At 41.6% G+C, this 23,257-nt stretch overlaps 2 protein-coding genes across 3 annotated transcripts; both read left to right on the forward strand.

Moving 5' to 3' along the window:
* The first annotated feature begins 1,438 nt into the window (after positions 1-1,438).
* puraa (purine-rich element binding protein Aa) lies at positions 1,439-4,852 on the forward strand. Its single transcript, XM_046038883.1, has one exon. It carries the CDS (start codon positions 1,490-1,492, stop codon positions 2,345-2,347), a length of 858 nt encoding a protein of 285 aa, XP_045894839.1. The 5' UTR covers positions 1,439-1,489; the 3' UTR covers positions 2,348-4,852.
* Positions 4,853-7,776: 2,924 nt separating this feature from the next.
* Positions 7,777-22,953, forward strand: zgc:100829 (uncharacterized protein LOC445149 homolog). 2 transcript variants are annotated; one of them, XM_046038881.1, is made up of 8 exons: positions 7,777-7,890; positions 8,607-9,194; positions 12,116-12,260; positions 12,503-12,605; positions 13,572-13,610; positions 13,710-13,763; positions 15,167-15,458; positions 21,830-22,953. In XM_046038881.1, exons 2-8 carry the CDS (start codon positions 9,014-9,016, stop codon positions 22,039-22,041), a joined length of 1,026 nt encoding a protein of 341 aa, XP_045894837.1. In that variant the 5' UTR covers positions 7,777-7,890; positions 8,607-9,013; the 3' UTR covers positions 22,042-22,953. The 2 variants fall into 2 exon arrangements, with proteins under 2 accessions (XP_045894837.1, XP_045894838.1); XM_046038882.1 differs by having other exon boundaries at positions 13,710-13,751.
* The last annotated feature ends 304 nt before the right edge of the window (positions 22,954-23,257 follow it).

A 23,257-nucleotide genomic window follows, 5' to 3' on the forward strand; every position in this document is an offset into this window, starting at 1 on the left:
GCTTGATTGTCACACCAAGGCCAAAGCTTAGAAATAGCGGTATGTTGCTCCATTTGTGGCTCTCCTGAGCGCGCTTGTGGCGGGCTCCAGTCGCAACACAATTTTAGGCCCTCACGGACCCACTGAAGGCCTCCTGGGCCTACAAGTTTAAGTTGTTTTAAAAGTAACTTATGGACGTTTTGATCCAAATTTTCCTCCCTGAAAATGTTGCCTCTCAAATGTCTTCACGCTGACCGCAGCCACGGTTCACTGAAGGAAGAAACCAGGTTTTCACTTTTCAGACCTTCCATGGTGAGTAGCCTAACAATAGCCTATAAAAAGATGGATAGCCTATTTGTATCGCTTTTAATCCTACCATCCGTAGCCTAAATATATGCAGACTTTCCTATCACACATCATCTAGTTGACACAGTGTGGTGAGAGGGGGTAATATTTGCACCTCTGAATAAGCCTATTGCTCCTAAAACCATAAGTTAATGAATGTCTTTTTCCTACTGCTACACTTGCCATGCTGTGCCATGCCAGGAAACCATATTTGGATTTGAGTTGCGAGAGAACAAATGCTATTCTAGGTCTAATGTAAAAATTAAAATAAAATAAAAAAGAGCTGTTATTCATGACAGAAGTAGGCTATGGTTTTGAAGTTATAATTTATTTCAAAACGTGATATGGTTATGGTGGACTAGATTAAACAGGATCTATTATGGATCCAGTGCCATTAACTGTAGGCCTAGCCTACAGGGTTGGTTGTGGGCAAATAATGATTGAGTCATGGTTAGAAGTTGTATTGTTAATATTATTTTATTACTAGAAAGCCTACAATGTCGTTAAATTAAAAATATATACATTTGGTCATGAGGCCTAAAATGGCCTGCCTAGAACGCGAAACGCACAGTTTAGATATTAGACTTGAGGGACTTGATTTCCATGACAGCACAATTTTCTTAGCCTAACTCGAGTCATTAGAAATCAATGAGTTTGGCCCAATTTTGGATCCGTAAACAACACTCTTACACTTAAAATAAAAGCACTTAAAATAAGCTGTACATTTGATGTAAGGTTGCCACAACTAATTAATCGTTTGTAAAAATCATTAGCATATTAAACGTGCACAGCGGCACTTCTGATGTAGCCTCTTTGGAAGGAGTCTATTTTCTCCTCGCACTTTAAAACAGAGGGCACACTGGGGTCTTTCCACGTAGCAGAAACCATCATTTTCAGAGGCTGTATCGACAAATTGAAACTTAACCAGACCGCGGGAGAGGCATTTCTTCAGAACACTCGTTGGTTTCGTTTTCAATATAAGTGACAGCTTCTGACATTACACCTTGCGGGATATTGCACACCATCCTCGCTCTGCAGTCTGCATTAACGTCTCCCCCCTCGCTTTTTTATGCCTCTTTGTGTAGATCTCGCGAGAGCTCAGGCATTCGCTGTGGCTGGCGGTGGCTTTGCAGCAGACAGAGGGAGAAGGCAGGCAGGCAGCATCATGGCGGACAGAGACAGTGGAAGCGAGCAGGGAGGAGCAGCAACGGGCCCAGGCTTCGGTCCCATGCACCTAGCGACAGGAGGGGCGGGCTCGGCTTCCGGACTCCAGCATGAGACGCAAGAGCTGGCGTCGAAGCGGGTTGACATCCAAAACAAACGCTTCTATTTGGACGTTAAGCAAAACGCGAAAGGCCGCTTCTTAAAGATAGCAGAAGTCGGGGCCGGTGGAAACAAGAGCCGCCTCACTCTCTCCATGTCCGTGGCGGTCGAGTTCCGTGACTACCTGGGGGACTTCATCGAACATTATGCCCAGCTGGGTCCGAGCAATCCGGGACTGGTACAAGACGAGCCCAGGCGAGCACTCAAAAGCGAGTTCTTGGTCCGAGAAAATCGGAAATACTATATGGATCTGAAAGAGAACCAGAGGGGACGGTTTCTGAGGATTCGACAGACCGTTAACCGGGGGCCCGGTTTGGGATCCACGCAAGGCCAGACGATTGCTCTGCCTGCCCAGGGACTTATTGAGTTTCGTGACGCTTTGGCTAAACTTATTGACGATTACGGTGTAGAGGACGAACCTGCAGAGTTGCCCGAAGGGTCATCATTGACTGTGGACAACAAACGGTTTTTCTTCGACGTCGGATCCAATAAGTATGGTGTGTTCATGAGGGTAAGCGAGGTGAAGCCTACGTACCGCAATTCAATTACGGTGCCCTACAAAGTGTGGTCCAAATTTGGGAATACTTTCAGTAAATATGCCGAGGAGATGAAGAAGATCCAGGAGAAACAGCGGGAGAAAAGGGCATGCGAGCTGCAGCAACAAGAGGAGATGCAGGCAGACGATGGAGACGAGGATTGATATAGAGAGCAAAAAAGATGCAAGAGTAATGAAAATAACAACAGAAATATAATTAAAAACTCTACTGTATAAAGAAAGAAATCTAAAGATTTAACTGTAATGGTTTAACTCCAAGGGAGCATCACCCACAATATAAGAAACCTCCACAACCTGACAGTTATGACATGTTGTCACTCATCGCTGGATGTTACCCCACTTATCCACCATTAATACAGTAACAGGCTGCTAAACAAAGTAATAACATTATATTTGAACATTGTTTCCTACTTGACAAACAATATTGAACTGAGTGTTTATTTCCCTTATTAACAGAAAACTTTTGTACCAGTTAAAGCTATTGTAAAAAAAGAAAAAAAAAAGTGTTTGCAATGTTCAAATGGAATTATTGCCGAGTTCCGAGGAAAAAGCCTTTCCTTTTCATGTGACCTAATGACTTCAGCACAAATCCGATATTTTAATTTTTAAACCAAAATTCAAAAACTTTGTAAAAGGTTGTCACATGTACTTGCCATCCTATTTACCTTTACCTGTGAGTAGAGATGTGTTTACACATAAATCATTATGAGGGCTAGGCCTGCTTCGGAAACTGGTTAGATGTCATGCAGTATAAAAGGAACATATAGGCATTTTCATGAAATGAAATAAGTGCTCTATTTGTTGTGCAATATGCATTGCATAAAAATCAAATATATTGAAATGGCCAATGGATCTTGACATGATGACATTTGCCAGAGGCATTCAAAGAAATATTAATATTGTAATTTTGTTTCATTTGAAATTGTTGCCATGCAGATGGATATATTATAGACTACCTTTGTGTCTCGTTGTTAATGCAATGTGTTCATTTTAAAGGTACTAAATGTGTATTTGATAGAGGAAATGCAGTGATAACATGTAGCAAATGGCCTGAATTGCAGATTACTAAACAAGACAACCACCCTACACATACAGTGCTGATTGGCTTAGTGGTCTGAAAAAAGAGGCGAAATTCAGCAAAGCATTATTGGTTATTACATCGGAAACATTTTGTGATCTTGTTCAGTCATAACAGTCCAAATGGTGCCAAGGAGTGCTGTTGCTGCATGTTAATCTGCACTAAAATAGATTTCGTTGGTCTCCCAAAATATTGGCTCAAGGACCCTTCCATATGTATCTTTATCTGCCTATAGTGTACGAATCTCAAGTTTGAGTACCGAGCGATTTCCATCCAAAAGCTTGGTGTAGTTGTAGTGGAAGTTGTTTCAAAGCGTGATTGTAAAAGGAGCGACCTTGTGAACTGTAATCAAAATATCACCATCACACTATGAGGAGGGCTACTGAGGAGCACGCCTGGATAAACCATGGTGAAGAGGGTCCAGTTCACCTGTTGGTGAACCTCCAGTAGTGTGTCACTGGATGTGCCCATCCCTACAAGTTTAAGATCTGAAGGTGTGAAGTTCAGTGGGGCTACTTTGAATACATACCCTTAGCTCCACTTTTAGATTTGTAAGCCCAAATATCTACCCGGGGGTGATGAGATTCTGTTTTGGTCTAATTGTAAATATTTGGGCTGCCACACGGAAAACAACTGGTTCTAATCCAGTTCAGTCGCATCTCATAGATGTGTGATAGCAGTTTTATAAACTCTGTCAGTAAACTCCAGAGAAACTGGCAACAATCAGATAATGTCAGATTTACCTCAGCATTGAATTAAATGATTGCTCCCATGTTTAGATTGACTGGAAACCAGCAAACTAGACTGTCCTTGACCACCTATTTTTGGAGCCTCTGGTATAGCCTAAACAATACCTGATTGGGAGCATCCTCTTCAGCATATAAACAACCTGGTGCCTTACACACTCCGCATGCTTACACGCTGGCCTGGTGCTTTGGATCGCAGTTTGGCTTCTCTATGTTATTGTTTCCTCTTTCTTTCTTCAATTTTTGTGTCTCAGCCCCCTTGTGTGCTAGTGCACGACTCGTGGTGCTAAAAGGGTTTGTTGCAAACTCTTAAAAAGAAAAAATTTGGAGCAGAATTCGTAACTTTTTTCTGCTACCTTCCTTCTTCCCTAACTTCATTGCCATCCCCGTTCCCCAGCCATCCAGGTATCGGCCTACATGTAAACATGGAAGGGGGTGGTCACCTAGATGCAAGATGATGCAGAAGAGTTGGCTCTTCACTAGCCAAGCGCATAAGCAGGGAGAGCAGGGGCTGATTGGGAATATCGGTAGTAGCGTGGAATGATATAAATTATTGGCAAGCCCCCTTTCAAATGCTCGTTCTTTGGCTTGGGTAGTTATGTGTAAGTCGCTCAATTAATGGGGAGCAGCAAGCATGTCTTGTTTTGTTTTACGTAGTTTTACCTTTTCAGCGTTATTCCACATTATTTGTAATTTTGGAATGTTTTCGCCCACAAAAAATATATCTATTTTTTCTGTGCAACATTTCATCACTGTGTGCAATATCGTATGTGCCAATGGTGGCAATATATGTATATCAATTAAATATATGATTACTATTTGAAAGCATGTGGCTGAATTCCATGTTTATTTCTCATGAAGGAGTTGTATGCCTTTATTTGCACTCAAAGCTCCATCCTAGAGGAAAATATAGTAAACCAAGGTCTTAGCAGACTATTGGCTCAAGCAGTTCACATACTTTAACTTGAAGTAGAACAATGTCACTGCAAGTACGCCTCTCTTTAGGAAAAGGGTAAACTTTGCGTATGGGTTGTTGAAGGTCGACTATAAACACACAATGGAGTTTTTGTGAAAAGGAAAACTTAAAAAAAACAGTGAAATCTCCATTTTAGCTTTAAGCTAAGAAAAGGTGCTTCAGTCCAATCCTCATTAAGGTGTATGGTGAACTGTCTTCAGTGGTTGTTGTGTGTAGCACTTTGCTTTCCCAGGTTAATGAAATGCCTGACCAATACTTGTTTAAAATAATCTCAACAAAGAATGTCGTTCTCTCATATGTTGGTTCTTTTTTTTAAAGAGGGTATTTGATTTGCTCATTTGGTTTTAATGCATTAAATATAATTTATGTACATTTGACAAATTTTAAAAATAAATATAATTTACCCATGAGGGAAAAATCTACATTCAAAATGTGTTTTTTATGTTTCATTTCTTGTTGGAAAAAAAAGATTCCACAAATGTCTAAATTCACTGATGAAAAGTATGTTCAATTGTGATGTAGTGTTGTCCACAATGTCTGACTCTACATTTGCAATGATACTAATTACTAAAGCTTAATTTTACAGCCTTTAAAATGCAAACTTTGCAATGACAAGTAACTGATGACTCATGTCTTCTTAGCGATTTCTACATTAGTACTGTATGTATAATACCAGGCTGTAAAATAAAGCATTAATTTGTTCTCTAATCATCCTGACTATGCAATTTGTGACCATCTGTATGCAACGGTTGCTCTTCTGTGAGCTTTACTGCTCATATAACACTAAAGAAATGAGAGCTTATTGATCACGAACCAACAGAACATGCATTTATTTTTAAGTTTTGTAACTGTTTGCAAATAACCTTTTTTTTTTTCCTGATATGAGTTTTGGGGTTTGTCGTATTGCTACAGTGATAAACACAAACAAGCCAAAGTTAAAGAAAAGCATGTCGCAAAGTTTTTAAGTTACTTGTTGATACTTTTATTATATAAAAAGATATATATTATATACCATTTATTTTATTTATATTTATTTACAAGTTAGATTTCTGATTTAATGCATGTTAATAAAAAGATATGATATTGAAGATGTTGAGTATTGTAAAAAATTGACAGTAGGCCAGGCATCATCCTTCACCACATCATCCCCAGGCTCAGTGTTGTTTCTGCCTCTAAAAACATGGCTGAGTTGCTATGACAGGGGCATGTTGCCTGGGCCCTCAATGTTGAGAGAATTTTTGTTACTTTAAACAGTCCTGTACCTTCTTCTCAATCCCCTACCAAAAGAAACCATATTTGAAAAACATCAGATTAAGGATGAGTTAAGTTTGTGTTCCCACCACCACAAACACTCCAGAAAGGTCAGAGTGCAGTCCGGACATGCTCAAAGGCATTTCTGCAGGACATATGTATGCTTTGTCTTGCTTGTGAAGTTGATGGTCCCTCAGCCTCTTGCCCCCCCTGCTGGCCAGGAGAATGGGTAAAAAAACCCGAAGGGGATGTGCTAAATTGAGATGGACTCCAGCCCAGATGCCAACTCAGACTCTTGAGTTTGCTCTTCATCCAAGAACACACACAGAGGATTGGTTAAGGTCATCACAGCTTTGGAAGCACTAGTGCAACACACAACTGGTGATACATTTTATTTAGTCTGACTATGTCTGTGAAAGCACAGTGTCTTGTATTGATGAAAGGCTGTAGAACTCGATCACCATAGTGTGTCAGTCATGCTGCTCAGAAGCACAATGGCAATAGTTGCTCACAGGAATTCTGCTAGGGAAAATTAACAGCAGGTTTAGTCTGGTCCAGCTGCCACACTGCCACAGAATTACTCAATCAAAATTGCATTTTATTGCTGGTGCAATATGGCCACCATCACCTGAGCACTCCCTGACTGCACTGAGTATTATGAATGCTGCAATGTGCAACATCCTGCCACTTTTTACCTTTTGCATGCAAGCGACTGCACGTATGCATATTTGTGGTGTGGTGTTGCTGAGCTTTACAGCATATGTCTGGAAAGGCAGCCCTCACTTTAGCATTGCTTTTAATTTAATTCAACTTGTAACGCTATATTCTGAAGCAGTTAAGCACTGGCTTTGGTGGTGACGTAATCCATGGCAGGCATCGCCTGCTTCAGCCACTAGATGGTGGTCTTCACCTATAAATGAAAAGGGAGAGGAGAGGCGTCTCAGAGGAGAAATCTGCCTTTTGTGCTTCAATGTGGTAGAATTAAAAACAGACAGGGAAAAGTTAACAGCTACATAAATAGATGCCACAGTGCCACGCATTATATCAAGACATCCGCCATTCACATATTTTTCAGCAAAAAGTCATTGTTTAATTGCTTAATGTGTAATAATGTACCATATATCAACTGACTAATGACATTCTCATTACTTTTTCATATTTAAGCAATAGTTCACTTAAATACATAGGCCTATAACTGCATAACATATGGTATTTTGGAAGAAATATAAAACAACTGTGTCGATTTTAAGAGTTAGCACTGTCCCATTTGTGTGCCAATTTTATTATTACATTCACGGTTGAAAAAATAAGTATTTAATGTTTTTCCTTGGTGGGAGAGCAGTGGTGAAAAAAAGGAGCTTGAATCTTTAGGTTTAGGATTTTCCGCTCTGTGTGAGGTAAACTTCCTGAATTGCTCTCTCTTCCCCTTTTCAAATAAAGTGTGTGAGTGTCAGAGAGACAGAGAGACAGACAGAGAGAAAGAGAGAGAGAGTGGGAGAGGGGAGAGAGAGATTATGGAATGCTGTGATGTCATCAGCCCAGTCATACACACAAAGACGAGGAGGACCCACAGGCGCTCAGACTCTCTCAGCTTAGTTAGCATACTCTGCTGTGGAGCGGCTGTCTACATCCCACTGTGAGTACTTGAGCTATTCTACCCTTCTCTTATAACTCCCTTTGGTTTTGTATCACTTACTGTCTCTTTTCACTTCCCCCCTTTTCCCTGGGTTTTCCATCTCTGCACCCTACAACGTGTTTAGTAGACACAAATCTGTATTCCACCAGTGATAGTTCTCAGTCTGAGACAAGCGTTGTTTCCCTCCAAGTGCTGCTAATGTGGTAGCCATTGTTTAACTACCCACTGTGATTGGAGGAGTCCATTTCTATCCCCTTGTTACAGAAACCGGCTCATGCAGTCCTGGGCTGTGACCCTGTTTTTTGTTTTTTTGTTTCTCTTGCAAACAGAAACTGAGCATGTTAAAATGGAGCCGCTATTTCCTGGGAGTTTGGGTGAGAGAAAGGAACATGGGTTTGGGAAGGGATGTGTGGTAAGGAGGGGGAGGAGGGAGGTGGGCCACTGATGACAGAAACAGCCCCATTCCTTTGGAATCTCCTCCCATTTTGGGCTACAGCTTTTCTGTCAGTTAAGAAACAGGGTTTGGGCTCTTCCGTATTCATGAAGGGAGGGAAAAGATAACCTGAGTGAAACAGACTAGAAGAAAAAGGTTTCTGAATGTCGCAAAGGTGGAATCATATAGGACATTGCATCTTTCACAAAAATGTTGAATCTATAAGGCACAGCATGATCTTCCAAATGTTTGTTTCAAAAGTTTTCTTTTTTTTTTCATGTAGATTGTCCCAGTGATGACGTCAAAAGTCAGAGGAAACTGACATCTGAGTAGGGTGGTGAAACTGTCACCACAACACGGAAAGGAAACAGGATTTTGTGTGTGTGTGTGTGTGTGTGTGTGTGTGTGTGTGTGTGTGTTAGTGTAACTGTTATGTATGTATGTGACTGTACAGTATGTACAAAAGTGTGTGAGGGTGAGCATGCGCCCTGATTCGTGAAGAAGAGTTTGTGTGTGAATAAGAATGATTGTAGGATAAAGAAGCTGTGAAAGCCTTCTTCTAACATCATGATACTATAAACCAACACTTTCCACCTCGAGAAGCTGCTGGCCAAAGACAGCTGACAGCGCCTCCTCCCTCTGACAGCTTGGCCAGGAGGTACCAAGTTAACCCACCATTCAACAGGCAACATGCTGCAGCAGATTTTAAAGGACATGTACATCGACCCAGATGTGCTGGATGCTCTTAACGAGGACCAGAAAAAGACTCTGTTCCTGAAAATGCGCCAAGAGCAGGTGCGGCGCTGGGAAGAGCAGGAGGAGAAACTAGAGAGAGAAGGGGGGGACGCTAAGCGAACAAAGCCAAAAAAAGGTAACTGCAACAGAGAACTTCAGAGCCACCTCACCTTTGTTAACTTATCTTCTTCCTGTTTATCTAGCGCGACGGGGAGCAGCTTCAGGTTTTTCAAGCAAACTGACCATTGCACTTTTATTAAACAAAGCTTTTGACAGAAAACCATCTGCTCTCCTTTTGAGGATTGCTTTCTGAATCCTTTTAGTCAAGATGTTTGCTGTTGACAGAGAGTTACAAAGCTTGGAACAAAAGTGCACTGCAGAAGCATGTGTGCACTGGTTGTGCTGCTGCATACCCTGACGCTGCTGCAGCTCATGTTCCCCGTCATCTCAGCAGCTGTTTGCCAAACAGGCACAGCGTTTACCTGAAGTCCATTTGGCAAGTTTAAAGTTACCTAAAATAACTTGGGCTAAGAAACACCAGCTGCTCCACATTAATGTGTCTGTAATATTGTGGAAATTAAAAGTTGGAAGAGGATATACAGACAGAAACCTAAGACGATTTGTACTCCACTAACACAAGTACTATTTATATCTGAAGTCCTAAACAATTACAGCAGATTGATGATGCTGGTGAATTAATGTTAACAGCGCACTTACAGATGATGTTAACATTTACACAAGTAAAGTAAAGTAGATGTCATGGTAAAATATTATTCACCCCTTAAAAGTGCTATTATCGTGTGGTATTTCCATAATGGAAATGTGGCAGTGTGTGAATGTGTTCACACGCACATATGTCACACGTCAGGCTCTCATTTAGATCATATTGTTCCCAGTCACACCACGCAACATGAGCCTACGAGTGACAGAGAGAAGGGACATTTGGAGCCAACAGAATACATGCTGTGTTTCCTGAAACTGGTTTGACGCATTCTAAAGAATCTTGCCTGTCTGCATTCTCTCTTTGGTGGCAGCAAGGCCTAGTATGAGAAATGCGTCTTGTAAGGACTCTGACATAACAAGTTGCTCTATTTTTATATCCCAAAGAAGGACTCCTAGATGACACAACAAACTGTCGAGGCTTGGAAGGATACAGCAGTTGCTGAAAACCCACTCGAATATGACTTAAAGCCAATTAACAGCACACTGCAGTTGGCGCTTTAAGTCTGATTGACTTAGTAATGTGATCTGTCTTGTCTTGGCTAATAACAAAGCAGTTTCTATCAACTGTGGTGCAGAGTGAGAGGACAGTGCTCTTTCTATCTCTTAATGACCGATGCAGCTGTTCTTAGGAGGCTGGATGAAGACGGCAGGCTGTGCCGTCACATGGTCACAGCTCTTCTACACACAGGCTCCTATGCAGAGCAAGTAGTGGATGGTTCGTGTTTCTGTGTAAAAATAGGAAGTGAGTCAAGACCCACAATCCTTCAAACAATTAGCAGGGGGTGAAACAGGAAGTATGCAGGAAATGTATGCGTTTGAGAAGCAAAAAGAGAGTTTGATTTTATCTGGCTGGCCTTGTGGGAGAGCTAACATGTTAAGTTTGTTGTTTTTTTTGCACAGCATGAAGGGTCTCTCTCTCTCTCTCTCTCTCTCTCTCTCTCTCTCTCTCTCTCTGCTGCTGTTAACAGTGCAATCTCAGCCTTAAGCCTTTATTGATCATGGGACTTTTTCTGTGGTTAGGCTGGCTTTGTGATAATTAGCGCTAAATGACTATACGCTGGCATGTTTGTGCGCGTGTGTTTATGTTGTCGGCAGACTGATGACAATCACATGAGGCAGAGACAAACTACACGGCTCAGCGTAAAGTTTCTGGGACTACAAGTTTATCAGATTGGTAACATTTGTCTCCTTCTTCAGATATGGAGAACTATCTTCTCACATTTTAGAAACATTATACAACATAAAATATATTATTGTATTGTTTTAACACTGCCTATGAAAGGAGGGCCTATGACAAATGCCAACAAATAAATGTGGTGTCTTCTACATGGTGTCCACATGCCCTTTTAATCAGCTGACAGGATTCATCTCACCCCCTCATGACAATGGTGTCATGGCTTATAGCTGTCAGTTTGGGCTAGTAGCTTGTTTAAAGGTATGTTGACTGCTGTGCTTTTGTAGTCTTCCTGGTATGCCCTGGTAGAACGCGACCCACAGGGCAGGCTGGCAAAACCCGTTCATGAAAAAATGTTATCCTGTTTTCAATCCAACAAGCTCTTACCCTCTGAGCCCACGTGAGCTGGTTTATCTCTATAAAGTAACTTATGCATGCTCCCAAATATAGTCACAAGGCAGTGACGCTGGTTTTGCGAAAGCCTTTGTGCCATGTTGTGCTCATATGCTTAAGAGGACTCAATGTCCTCAGAAAAGATTAACATTTAGGAGAAGATAACCCAGAGTGTTACCCCAGATCTCATTTATTAATATATCATTATTTATATTTTTGGGTTAGGGACTGGGGTTGCATTTAATAAGGTGCAAATTAAAGGATGGTTTCATGTCAGAATTGGTTCAGATTAAGAATGACAACAGTCAGCGGCAGGTTTTTACAAGTTTACAAAACGAGGACAGGTGTTTTCTTTTTCAACTCTGTTTATATCATCTATTTGAAGGTCCTGTCTCATACATTTGTGGTCGGCTGCTTGGAGCTCACCAGCTGTTGCACCTGTCTGTCTATAAATCAAAACAGCAGCCTCAGGTTATCAGAAACACTCATTGTCAGTTGTCAGTTTTATTTCAGAACGACTAGAGTTACAACTGATTATCTGAGAGATCTGAAATACTTCAATATATCAACACAATATTTCTAAATAAAACATATTCATACAATCTATTCTAATTCTATTATTAAGTGTGATATTGATGTCTTATCATATTCTGGTGTCACTTTACATATATATTTTACATATAGACATATTTAAACTTGTTTGTTTCAAAAGACAATTAACTCATATTTTGTGTGTGTGTGTGTGTGTGTGTGTGTGTTTCCTCCAGCCAACAGTAAGAATGTGAGCTGGCTGCTCGGCCGGGATGGAGATGTGGCGGTCCTTGTGATCGGAGAGGTGGATGAGCTAAGCTCCAAATTCATCTGCTCAGGAATTGGAGAAAAGAAGGCGCAGAGTCTTCAGAACAATGCAAAGTAATACAATTTTGAGATTTAACTACAGGCAGTGAACAATATGTGAAAAAATCTATCAATGTTTCAGTGTATTAGTGTTATTTACAGACTGCTATTGAAGGAGTTGTCAGAGGTTTCTGTTGTACACATTATTTTATATATTTATTATATTATTATTATTATGCAAGAGAATATGTATACCACATGCATACATACATATATGTATATATATATATTTGACGTGCTCTAATGATGTGTTTCAGCCATCAAACTATCTTGAAGAGCAGAAAAGCCACAGAACCTGTCAGAAGTGAGAGAGAGAACCTCCCTCCTAAAACACAACCTGGAATCTCACTCAGTTTAAAGGTGTGTAGCTGTTTGTCTGTGGCCCTAAGAGATCTGTCATAGTGATTCTCAACCTTGCAGAGAACAAAGATGATTTAGAGCATGATAAATAAAAAAAAACTGGTTTCATACTCTTGTTTCAGTTTGTTTTCCTGTGAAATTTCATCATACAAAACAAACTGATACAGGAAAAGCACTACTTGGTCAAACTATTTACCATTCTGTAGCCAATATGAGCGTAAACATAAAAAGAAATAAAAATAGGAATAAAAATAGATTGAGATTGAGAATCACTGAACCGTCAAACCAATTTATACTGAAGTCCCAGAAGACCCTTTTGCTTTTTAACTGATTCTTTGTCTCATCCCCTCAGTTCAACACTTCCTCCTCAAACATGACACTTCCATCACTTCATTTTCACTTCTCTTGCCTGCAGTGCAGTTTGTGAAAACTACCATTTAGGCTTTTGAGCATGGATGGTGAAAGTCAATCCTCCCTATTAAATATAGACTTTAACCCCACTATTAATCAGAGCCTCTAGTTTGTGTCAAAATAAACACTGACTTTGGATAATTTCCAGGGTGTGCGTAAGTGTGTGTGTGAGTGTGGGGGGGGATATATAAAAAGACATTTGCTGCGTTGTCATGGCAACCATGCGCGCACTTAGGGTGGACGGTCTCATCTGGTCTGACCACGAGCTGAAGCTGCACGCTGCACACTCAGTGGAAACACGAGCATCCCCTTGCCTGCCACTGCAGTCACAATACCGCACCCAAGTCGCAGATATGTTTTAAATGATCATCTGCAATTATATATATATATATATATATATATATATATATATATATGATTAGGCTATCTCTTTCAACTCTTAAACTCCTGCTCTGTTTTCCCCCGCTCATTGCAAGTACGGAACTGACTCACAGTAAAGGAAGGTGACGTGTCGCCTCTAAGTATCATCTAACATGGCACTGTCTCTCCAAACAGGGGAAATGTGAGGACACGAGCACTTCACCCCCTCTGCCGGTGAGTTGAAGCAACTGCCTTCTGTAAGAATTGAGCTCCGTGCTGCCGGGTTGTATCATGGCCTGAAACACTCGTGTAATGTCTTTGTTAAACCCACAGGTGTCAGTGAGCGAGCATTCATCACCTCCAGCAGCAGAAAAGGTACTTGTGAATGTAAGAAAGTAATTGCATGCTTTTATTTGTTGTCGCTGCAATCAAGGTTTAGCTTTAAAGATATTTTACTGCTCAAAACAATCTAGATGGTTTATAAAGCAGTTTGAGCAGTGTCCCATCTGCACTGAAAAACACATTTTTAAAGCACAGCCTCACATATCCCAGCAAGGTGTGATTAACAGTATTGCAGTCCACTCTTCGGCTCTTTCAAATGTTGCTTCAGAGTGCCTGCGTGTCTTTCCATGGCAGTTCCATCGTCTGTGAGTAACAGGAAATGGTGGGCCAGCTGTCCCCTCACTCCTAGCCTCTCTGCAGATCATCTTTCTCCCAGCATTCTCCCTCTCTGTGCTCCCGCTCGCCTGAGCTGCCGCACCCCTCGTAGCTCTCTCAGGGGAACAGCTGAACTGAACTGTCCTCCCACTGGCTCCATCATCGCTCCAGCCTTGGTGTTGTCTGGGGAGTGTGTGCTCTCTCTCCGTCTCCCCTTGCTTTCTTTCTCTTGATGTGTTGCTTATGCGCGTGTAAATGTGTGTGTGTGTGTGTGTGTGTGTGTGTGTGTGTGTGTGTGTGTGTGTGCAGGTGACACGCGCTGCCAGAACAGCTGAATCACAGAGGCAAGGCAGGATTTCTGGACTGCCCTAGAACAGATGGTTGATGAACTTGATCGGGGAATTAAAACGCCAGAGATAGAGAATGCGTCAGTCGCAGATGGATGGGATTGTGGGATAGTCTCCTGAGGTTTGGGCGCGTGAGCTCTCCTCTGTTCTCTGTTTTTCCCTCCCCTTTGCCACAGGAGGAAGTGTCTCTCCCTCACTTCTTATATCTATACTAAACTCTATATTACAGGCCCCAACACATATATTTGGCCAACCCATACTGATGTAGCAATGAACACACACCTTAGTAGGTTTGGCCAGTCTAACAAGAAATCACATCCTAAGCAAGTCTCTCCTTACAAGATTCATTAATTTTCTGAATGTCTTATTTGTAGATAGATTTGTGTGTGGGCACAGGAAGAGGCTGGTTTCAGTGCTGCAGATGTAGCAGTGGCTGTTGCTAGCTTTGCTGCAGGTTTTATCCATTTGATTTAAAGAGGAAAGAAGTCAGCCTGAGAGAGTGAGATTGTTGATTAAGAAGGCGTGAGATCAGGGAGGAAGATTAGCGAGGCAGCTTGATTTCCAAGTCACCTTATAATTTTCTCTCCACACATCCTTAAACTCCTAATCAGCGGTCATAGTTCTGTGTGTTTCATTATGGCGCAGAGTAGTCATTGGAGAACTGTAATTTGGTGAATCATTTATCCAATGATTTAATCAAACATGACAGTAATTCCACTGTATGTGAATTAGCTGTCAACGCTGATCGCACTCCTCTGCCGTCTTTTGTCACTCTTTCCTCTGCAGCTCGAGTTGAAGTCAGCCAGTGCCACTGAGGAAAAGTCACTTCCCCAGCCCTCCATCTGCTCCAGGCCTCCCATGAGAGCCAGCCCTGTCAACGTGAGACCAGCTTCGGCAAATGCAGCACCAGGCTCTGTCAACACGAGACTCGGCCTCGCAAATCTGAGGTTGGCCACCGCCACACCATCAGCTTCCTCCAGCAGCACTGACAAACCAGACTCTGGAACAGCGTCACCCACCAGAGTAGGCTTGTGCTCACAGGAACCTCAGAAGCCCCAGGCATCACAAGTTGGGAAAGGTGAGCATAGCATTATGGGTAAGGGTACATGATGGGCCTGATTTCAAAATAAATTAAAAATGTGTTATTTTAGATTTGTTTGAAAAGTGTTCCTCTATATCCATTAAATGGGCAAATATTTTTTCAGGTCTGCAGTCTGATTAATAGAAATACACAAACAGAACATATAAATGATGGCTGGTGTCATCGTACACAAACACAGCGAAATATAGACATCCCTTCTGTCTTTTTTTTTAGCTAGATGTTACCTATTGGAGAAAGACTGGATACAGATGTGGGTTGAAAATTGAGTCCACAATATTGCAACTAGCTTTACATGACAATCGCCGCGAGCAACTGAGCCGACAAGAGAGCCCTTTCCCACTGCTTCTTCTCTGAGAGCCAGCCATTATTAGCCGTGGAGAGCTGAGCCGAACCACTCTGAGCAAAGTTCATACTAGATAGGTTTCTCAGTGCTGCAGCAAGGAAGAAAGATTTATTTCCCCAAACCTAATGTGCTCGCCAAATAGTGCCTCAGCCCACTGGAATCTTTATGGACTGGCAGAGAAAAAAGAGGCCAGCCTAGAGGGGGAAAAAAAGCTTATGTGACTGGGATTTGTGTCATGGTACCACATCTGCCCCCGCACACCTGCTTGTTTGGTAGCTTCTCTTTTGTCATGGGTGCACAAAGGCAATGAAATGGTCAATATGCACCGTAGATTGATTGAGGTGCATGGTTATTTTACCAGATCAAGTGTGATGCTAAAGGACAGATGGATGCAAGATAGAACACTGGTCCTTCAGAGCAACAGTACATGATTTTTCAGTCATGTTTTTTAGTGAATGGGAATATTTAACACAATTAAAATCTTCTAATTTACTGTTCAGTTATTGGCATAATGAATATGCATTCCCTATTCCAAAATCATAGTTTAATAGAGTCCTGTATTCTCTTTATATATAAGTGGTTGGTGATCAGGTCATTTTACAGAAATTAAACATCTTAAAAACACTACTTCTTATTTTACCCCCAATTTAGTTTAGTAACATACGAGTATCCGTAAATCTGCACACATTTTTTGGCCTTACACAGTGTTGTCTGTGTAATTTGGCAGCCTTCGCCGTCATTAAACCAGCAAGAACAGGTAGCTTTGTATTGCACAAAGACACGAGGGGAGAATGGTGGCGAAACTAGCCAGATAACTGCACCTCTTACATTTAATTTTTATTCACATCACATGTGAGTTTTCACAAACCAGTGGGTTGCTATATCTGTCTTTGTGTTTCTCTCATGTCTGTTATGTGGTCTGTGCTGCTTGTATACCTCTGCCTTTGTCCATGCAAATGTTCACCTTCAGAAGTTTCACTGTTATTATGGTCACTAGGCTGAACAGTGTGTTGTGCAGATTGCTTCTTCTTTGAATCTTGTTTGAATTATCATTGTGATTCCTAGACATCCTGTGTGAACAACGCATCCAGTATCGTGAATTGACACTCATTCACCATACAGTGACCCAGTTATGCAGAAAAATGGGAAATGCAAGGGTGAAATTAGCACCATCCAGTGGAAAACAAGGATACTGTAGAAAAGTCCAGTTAGAGAGAAAACCTCATCTCCATAAGGTCCCTCTGCTGGAAAAATGCTAATCCTACAGCATATTCACACTGCAGACACACGGCAGCACTTCCTGGATGTTAAATTTATTTAGATAGGAATCAGCAGGGAAGCTTAGATACAAGGTAAGATTTCTGGGAGAGTTAAATGGCATCAGTCAGATTAAAAGTCAAACCTGTCATTGTCTTTTGAGACAAACACAGAATGAAACATACGTAGAACATGGTATCACTGGTCCAGCTGATTTGTTTTTTCAGATTCCTTTTTTTGTTTGTTTTTGGCTGGGTCACTGCCACACAAAGTAAATAATTTCCTTCACCAAATCTCCCACAATAATGACACAATAACAGATAGTCCCTCAAGGATGAGTGTGTATTCTTTAGCCTGTATGTTTCTACCACTTGTTAAAGACAGCTGAATGGAGGAAAAAACTCAATCCTAAAACTATTTCAGTTTTTCCCCCCTCCCTCTCTTTAGTGTCTGGTTCATTCTGAACATTCCTGGCAGTTCATTGTAGATTTTGGAGGCTGGGGAAATCTCTTCAAAAGCCAGACACGAGAGAGCTTACAAACTCTTAATAATGCCATCAAGAGGCAAAATCCTGGAAATATTTGTGAAATCATGTTTGCAGATACTGAATGATCTAGACTGGACTGAACATATCTGAATATCGTGATCAAATAGCGTTTTCTGCGCTGCTACTGTAAGAGATCTGTTTGTGGAGGCATGTGCTGTGAGCTCAGAGCTTTTAAGGCGATTTATCAGTTGGATCAGGAACAGTCTCACTGAATACACATGACTAAAATCTGGATAGAAAGAAGAAACTAAAAGATACAATTCCAGTAAATCGTGGTTGCGCAGGCGTGTGTGTGCCTAGACCCATATTAGTGGCTGGATATGACATCAGTGGGCAGTGCTAGGGCAGCGAATAAAAGATGAATGTAGGGAAAATGAAAAGAAAGGGAAAGGAACAGCTGGTGTGGTGGGAGTTGAGGTGGGCTGAACACAGTGCTGAATAAATGTGTCTTGACTCTGGACAAAAAATACTGACAGAGAGTCTGTCCTTGACAATGGCAGGAAGCTTGTTCCAAGGGGAGGAGGAGGCCGACTGAGGCTCATGCCTCAGCTGTTTTCTTTTGAATGTGGGTAATGACAAGGATTCCTGCATCCTGTGAGGAGAGACTGTGGCCCACACAACAGTTGCAGAAGATGAATTTAATAATCTGCTTTACTGACATTCACGAGTGTTTACAAGCACCCATTGGAGCCGTACTAAACTTGTTCTGACCTCAGTATAACACCTGAGAATTGAAGAAGTTGTATATAAGATTGGATGCCATGCCAAAAATGAATGATGACCAGATCACATGTATCACAAAAGTGAAAGTATTGCGGCCTGTATATTTAAAATTAGAGTGCAGTTGTCAAATGTCAGGAAAGCAATGTGAATGTGAGTGGGACAAAATAATAATTTAATTTGAAGTAATCTTCTTCTGTCTGAAATACAGGATTCAGGATACAGTATCTTACCTATAGTAAGGTTTTCTTTTCATTTAAAACAATTATTATGATAAGACGTTTTGATTACAGTCAGGTAAAAATCTGATTTAAAAAATTAATTGTATAAGATATCAGTGTCAAATCATTTACTATTTTAACCAGAAACAGTTTATTTACTCGCTTTGTGCAAATTACTTGCTAATAACTACTCCCTCTTTCTCACCATTTTTTCCAGTTCATCAGTTTTTATTACCTGAAGCATTTCCTGTGTCGGCATTGTCACAAGAGGACCTTATTTACTGCAAAGTGCAATGATCAGTGTCCTCTTTTTTGATATATCAGAGTCATCGTGCGGTATAACTTGATGCTATGTTTAAGTTATGTGTCATCTACATAAAAACGAAAGTGAGGGACATTATATGGGTAATATTTAAAATAATAGGTGGAGTGTGTAGACTCAGCGTTAGTTTGAGTCTGGAACTGAGCCTAGAGCTGTGTGTATGTGTCACATGACTTCAGCACATGTGAGCTTGAAAGTGTATCAATCTCCAGCAGCTGGCGGTATGTGTTCATATGTGTATGCCCGCGTTCTTTAGAAACCCTTCTCTGTCTGTCGGTCGGCTTTCCTCTCCTCTCTCTTCACCTTCAGAGGAAAGGACACACATTCCAGTGCTGCTTCCCAACTCTAGCCCTGGGCGACGCTCAGCTAGAGCTGATAAGTGACAGGGGCCCCAGCCCCCACACAGGAGCAACCCCCCCACACTTGCTTACACACACACACACACACACACACACACCTCCTCTCTGCCCTTCAGTCCACAGACATGCTGCTCGGGAATTCTGCCCTCTGCCCCACTTCTACCCCCCCGCACCCCCGTCCTCTCCTCTCTTTCTGCCTGAGTCGTGGAGGTCTTTAAAGAGATAGATTGGTCTTTAATTTTTGTGCTAGCCTGGTCAGTGACACTGCTTCCCGCCCCCTCCTCTTTGTCCTCCCTGTACATTTATGAGCTGGACTGAGATGTGAGGAGTGGCGTACGAAGGCTCAAATGGGAGATGAATCAATCTTGACGAGTGATTTAATGCGGAGATTCTCTTTCGTTTTAATAGGTGTTTTTTCTCGCAGGTTGCTTTAATGACTGCTTCTGCTGACGGAGCTAAGAGTGCAGCTGCTGAGGAGAGTTTCAGGCAGGAAGGCGTGGGGTTACAGAATTTTTTTGGGTGTGTTAAGACAGGTTTGTCAGGTTACCTGTGGGAGCACATTTAGATTTTGCTTTAAGACATACTATTTATACAGTATGTATATAGTATATACATACTGTTTATATGTATATATACTTGTATTAATTCTTGGTAGTCCAACAGTCCATGCCCATAACACCAATTTTCCTTCTCTTTCTATGTCTCTGTTTCTCTATTAAGCATTCTACTCAGACCTGCACTGAGGCTCTGAGCTCAAAAAAATCTCTGACCATGAGTGTGTGTGTGTGCCTGTGTCTGTGCGTATCTGTGTGTGTATGCGTGCGTGTGTGTGTGTGTGTGCTCAGTGCGTGCCTGAATGTGTGTCAGGCTCAATTGCTGGAGCCTACCCAAGGTTTCCGTGGTGACCACACACAACACAACGAGACAATCAGAGGCAAGCCCACGCAGCGCGGCGAGAGGACATTAACGCAGGAACCGCGGGTCAGGGGGCAGAGGAAGGCAGGGCAAGACAGGGGGAGAGGAAGATGAACAGGGAAGGTGGAGGGAGGTGTTAGAGCCACGGGCAGAGGAGCGACAGGAGAGTAAACAACAATAAACAATAACACAACCTTAAAGGCTACTTTAGGTCTCTCCCTTTCATGCCTGCAAGACATCAAGAGCTTTAAAGGTTTCCTGGCCCCAGGAGTGCCTGTGTGGTTTTGGCTGTACCCCACCTCTGCGTGTGTGTCTGTGTGTGGATGACTCTGTGCAATGCCGTGGTGTTAGTGAGAGATGGCTGCATGCGTGACTGAGTCCATGAGCATGAGGGCTGTGTGAAGGTACATGTTTGTGTTTATGTGTGTGAGCACGCACAGACCTGAATGTAACATGAGACCGTGCATGTGTCTTTATTCAACTGCTAGAAACTTTGTGTACGCTTGTGCATGTTTTCACTTTATTTTGTGTGTGTGTGTGTGTGTGTGTGTGTGTGTGTGTGTGTGTGTGTGTGTGTGTGTGTGTGTGTAGGTGTGTGTTCTTGTGTAAGTCTGAAGCCGCGCACGCGGGCGCTCTCACATATCTTTGTCCCCCGGGGATGACGCTAAAAATATGTGGCTCCTCAAGCCTTCTGGTGTCTGAGCAGCGTCTGTCTGCTCTCCAATGCTGTCCCTGTGGCCCTCCCTCCCCTCCGTTACTCCTGTTCCCTCCATTCCTCCCTCAATTACACCCTCTTCCAAACACAGTACTTCAGTAAGCGCACACACACACACACACCAACTCACAAACTACACCCAGCTGTGTCCCTACTACACTTCCACTGAGGATGACCTCTGCTCAGCCAGAGTAGGCTAAAGGGAGGCGAATGAAAAGGAGAGAAAAAAGGTAGAAAAGAGTGAAGGAAAGTGTAGGCATGGTATTTGGAGAGGTGAAATGATTGAGTGGTTTGGGAAGACTGGATTTCTGCTTTTACAAAAATAGCATACATTTGTTGAACGTGTAACTCTAATAGTTTATGGTTTTAAATGATTTTCACAGATGTACACCAAGTACTTCCATTTAAACCAATTTTCATCTGGATTTTATGTCCTCATGCTCCAAAAAAGTGTTGTATTTCCTGCTGCAATAAGACACTAGCCACTGTAGTTTACAATAAACAAGGTCCCCTTGTGACAAGCACAGCCTTGTCTTATAATACATAGTGAAAAGAAAAAAAGAGTGGATATGCAAATTATGTTAGGATATCCTACTATGAAGTTAAAAAAAACTTAATACAGTTTATACAGCAGCTGCGTAGCAATGTGGAGCACTTAAAATAAGAAACTACATATAATGAACCTAAAATCTATTTATTTATATAAGGTATGAATTTTCTGCAAGTATATTTAGCAGTTTTGTATTGTTGCTTTTAAGTCCAACTGTCTGTTAATCACAGATATAATCACAGTATACACTCCTTATCACAATTATGTTTTTGATTTGTTAGATTTTTTTAAATTCGAACCTAAAAATGAAGAATCAATATTGATTAATCCCCTGTAAATGGCAGGTTGTCACCCATATGTTAGAGCTCTTAAGGAAATCTGACCCTCTCTGTTTTCAGATATTGATGCATCAGAAACGTCTCGGAGGGCTACCTCGCTGGAGGCCGGGTCAACAGGGAGCACACCGACCTGTGCAGGGCGTGGCCGGGTGGCTCAGCTGATGAAAACCTTCAGCACTGAAAGCACTACAACCCCCGCTCGCGGCATCAAGCCTCCTCTCCCCACCAAGCCTGGTCACTTGCGTCTAACGACCACACCCACTGTCAGGTAATGCTTATGCACTGATGCACAAACAACCACCCAGCTTTACGCAACCCCGTGATTCAAATAAAGCCACAGTAGACAATGCTGGACACCTAATGTGGAGGCCCTGCCAGTGGGCTAGTGGAATGGAGAACTCCAAAGGTGGCTCTCAAAAATGGTAATGTTCACAATGTTGCAATCACTCCCAAAGCACAGCAATGGAAACGCTTGAATGTAATGGTTTTCTTTTATTTTTGGATGCTGCTGTACTGTAAACACTCTTCGTGGGAAAGAAATTTCAAAGCAGTTGCTATGTACAGTATATGTATTTGCCAGGGAATTGATGACTATCACATGTATTCACTTGTTGTTGATGCTTTTTTCACTATGTGTAACATGTGGAAAAATACATCCTCATTTTTTGTCCAATTCACAAACCCTCCTAACACAATATTGTTTACTTACCAATGATATTATATTCTTCACTTATGAAACAGTGTGGTTCAGTATTTGTGGTTCACGACAAAGGGATGGGTTTGAGAGGGCATAACGGGGTGAAATAAATCACGGTAGGGTCCTCCTTCATATTGCTGTCTCCTCCCTGGGACCAGTGAAGGGTTGTTGATTTGTGACATTGCAACGTATGCATGTGGCAGGAGCCTCACTGCGACCTGTTGTGGACCAATGACAGTGCCAAATGCCTCGTCAGTCGCTGCCAAATAATTCAGCTCTTTGTTACTCTTCATCAATTTTAATAATTTAGAGATGCATGGTTTTACTTTTTTGTTTTTCTTAAAAATTTTCTATAGGGAGAAAGACGTTTTGTAATGGGAAATTTAACATTACTACAATGCTCACTTGTAAAATGAGAGCCATTTTTATCTTTAAAGTCAAGCTTGTATGGTGCAATCAAAGAAACAATAAAATTGTGTAACTTGTACACCTTTTGTCTTAAAAGTCTTCATTTGTTCATTTCAATACTGAAATAAAACATTATATTATTTTTTGTTCATGTCTTGTAGCAAACATTTTAGAGTCAAATCTGTTAGACATTTGTTATAGTCAAATCTATAATAATGTTAAAATTCTTTTAACTGCGATGTCCAACTTCAGCAAATAAACCTCATCCTTCACCCCAGGACCTGTGTAAAATTCTAATTTTATTTTCAGCAGGGCTGCACACATCCACCCTTTACTTGTTTATTACTGTGCTCACACATTTCTTGCTTTATTTCCAGTAATGT

Source organism: Micropterus dolomieu, linkage group LG23 (genome assembly GCF_021292245.1).
Source record: "Micropterus dolomieu isolate WLL.071019.BEF.003 ecotype Adirondacks linkage group LG23, ASM2129224v1, whole genome shotgun sequence".
Lineage (NCBI taxonomy): Eukaryota > Metazoa > Chordata > Actinopteri > Centrarchiformes > Centrarchidae > Micropterus > Micropterus dolomieu.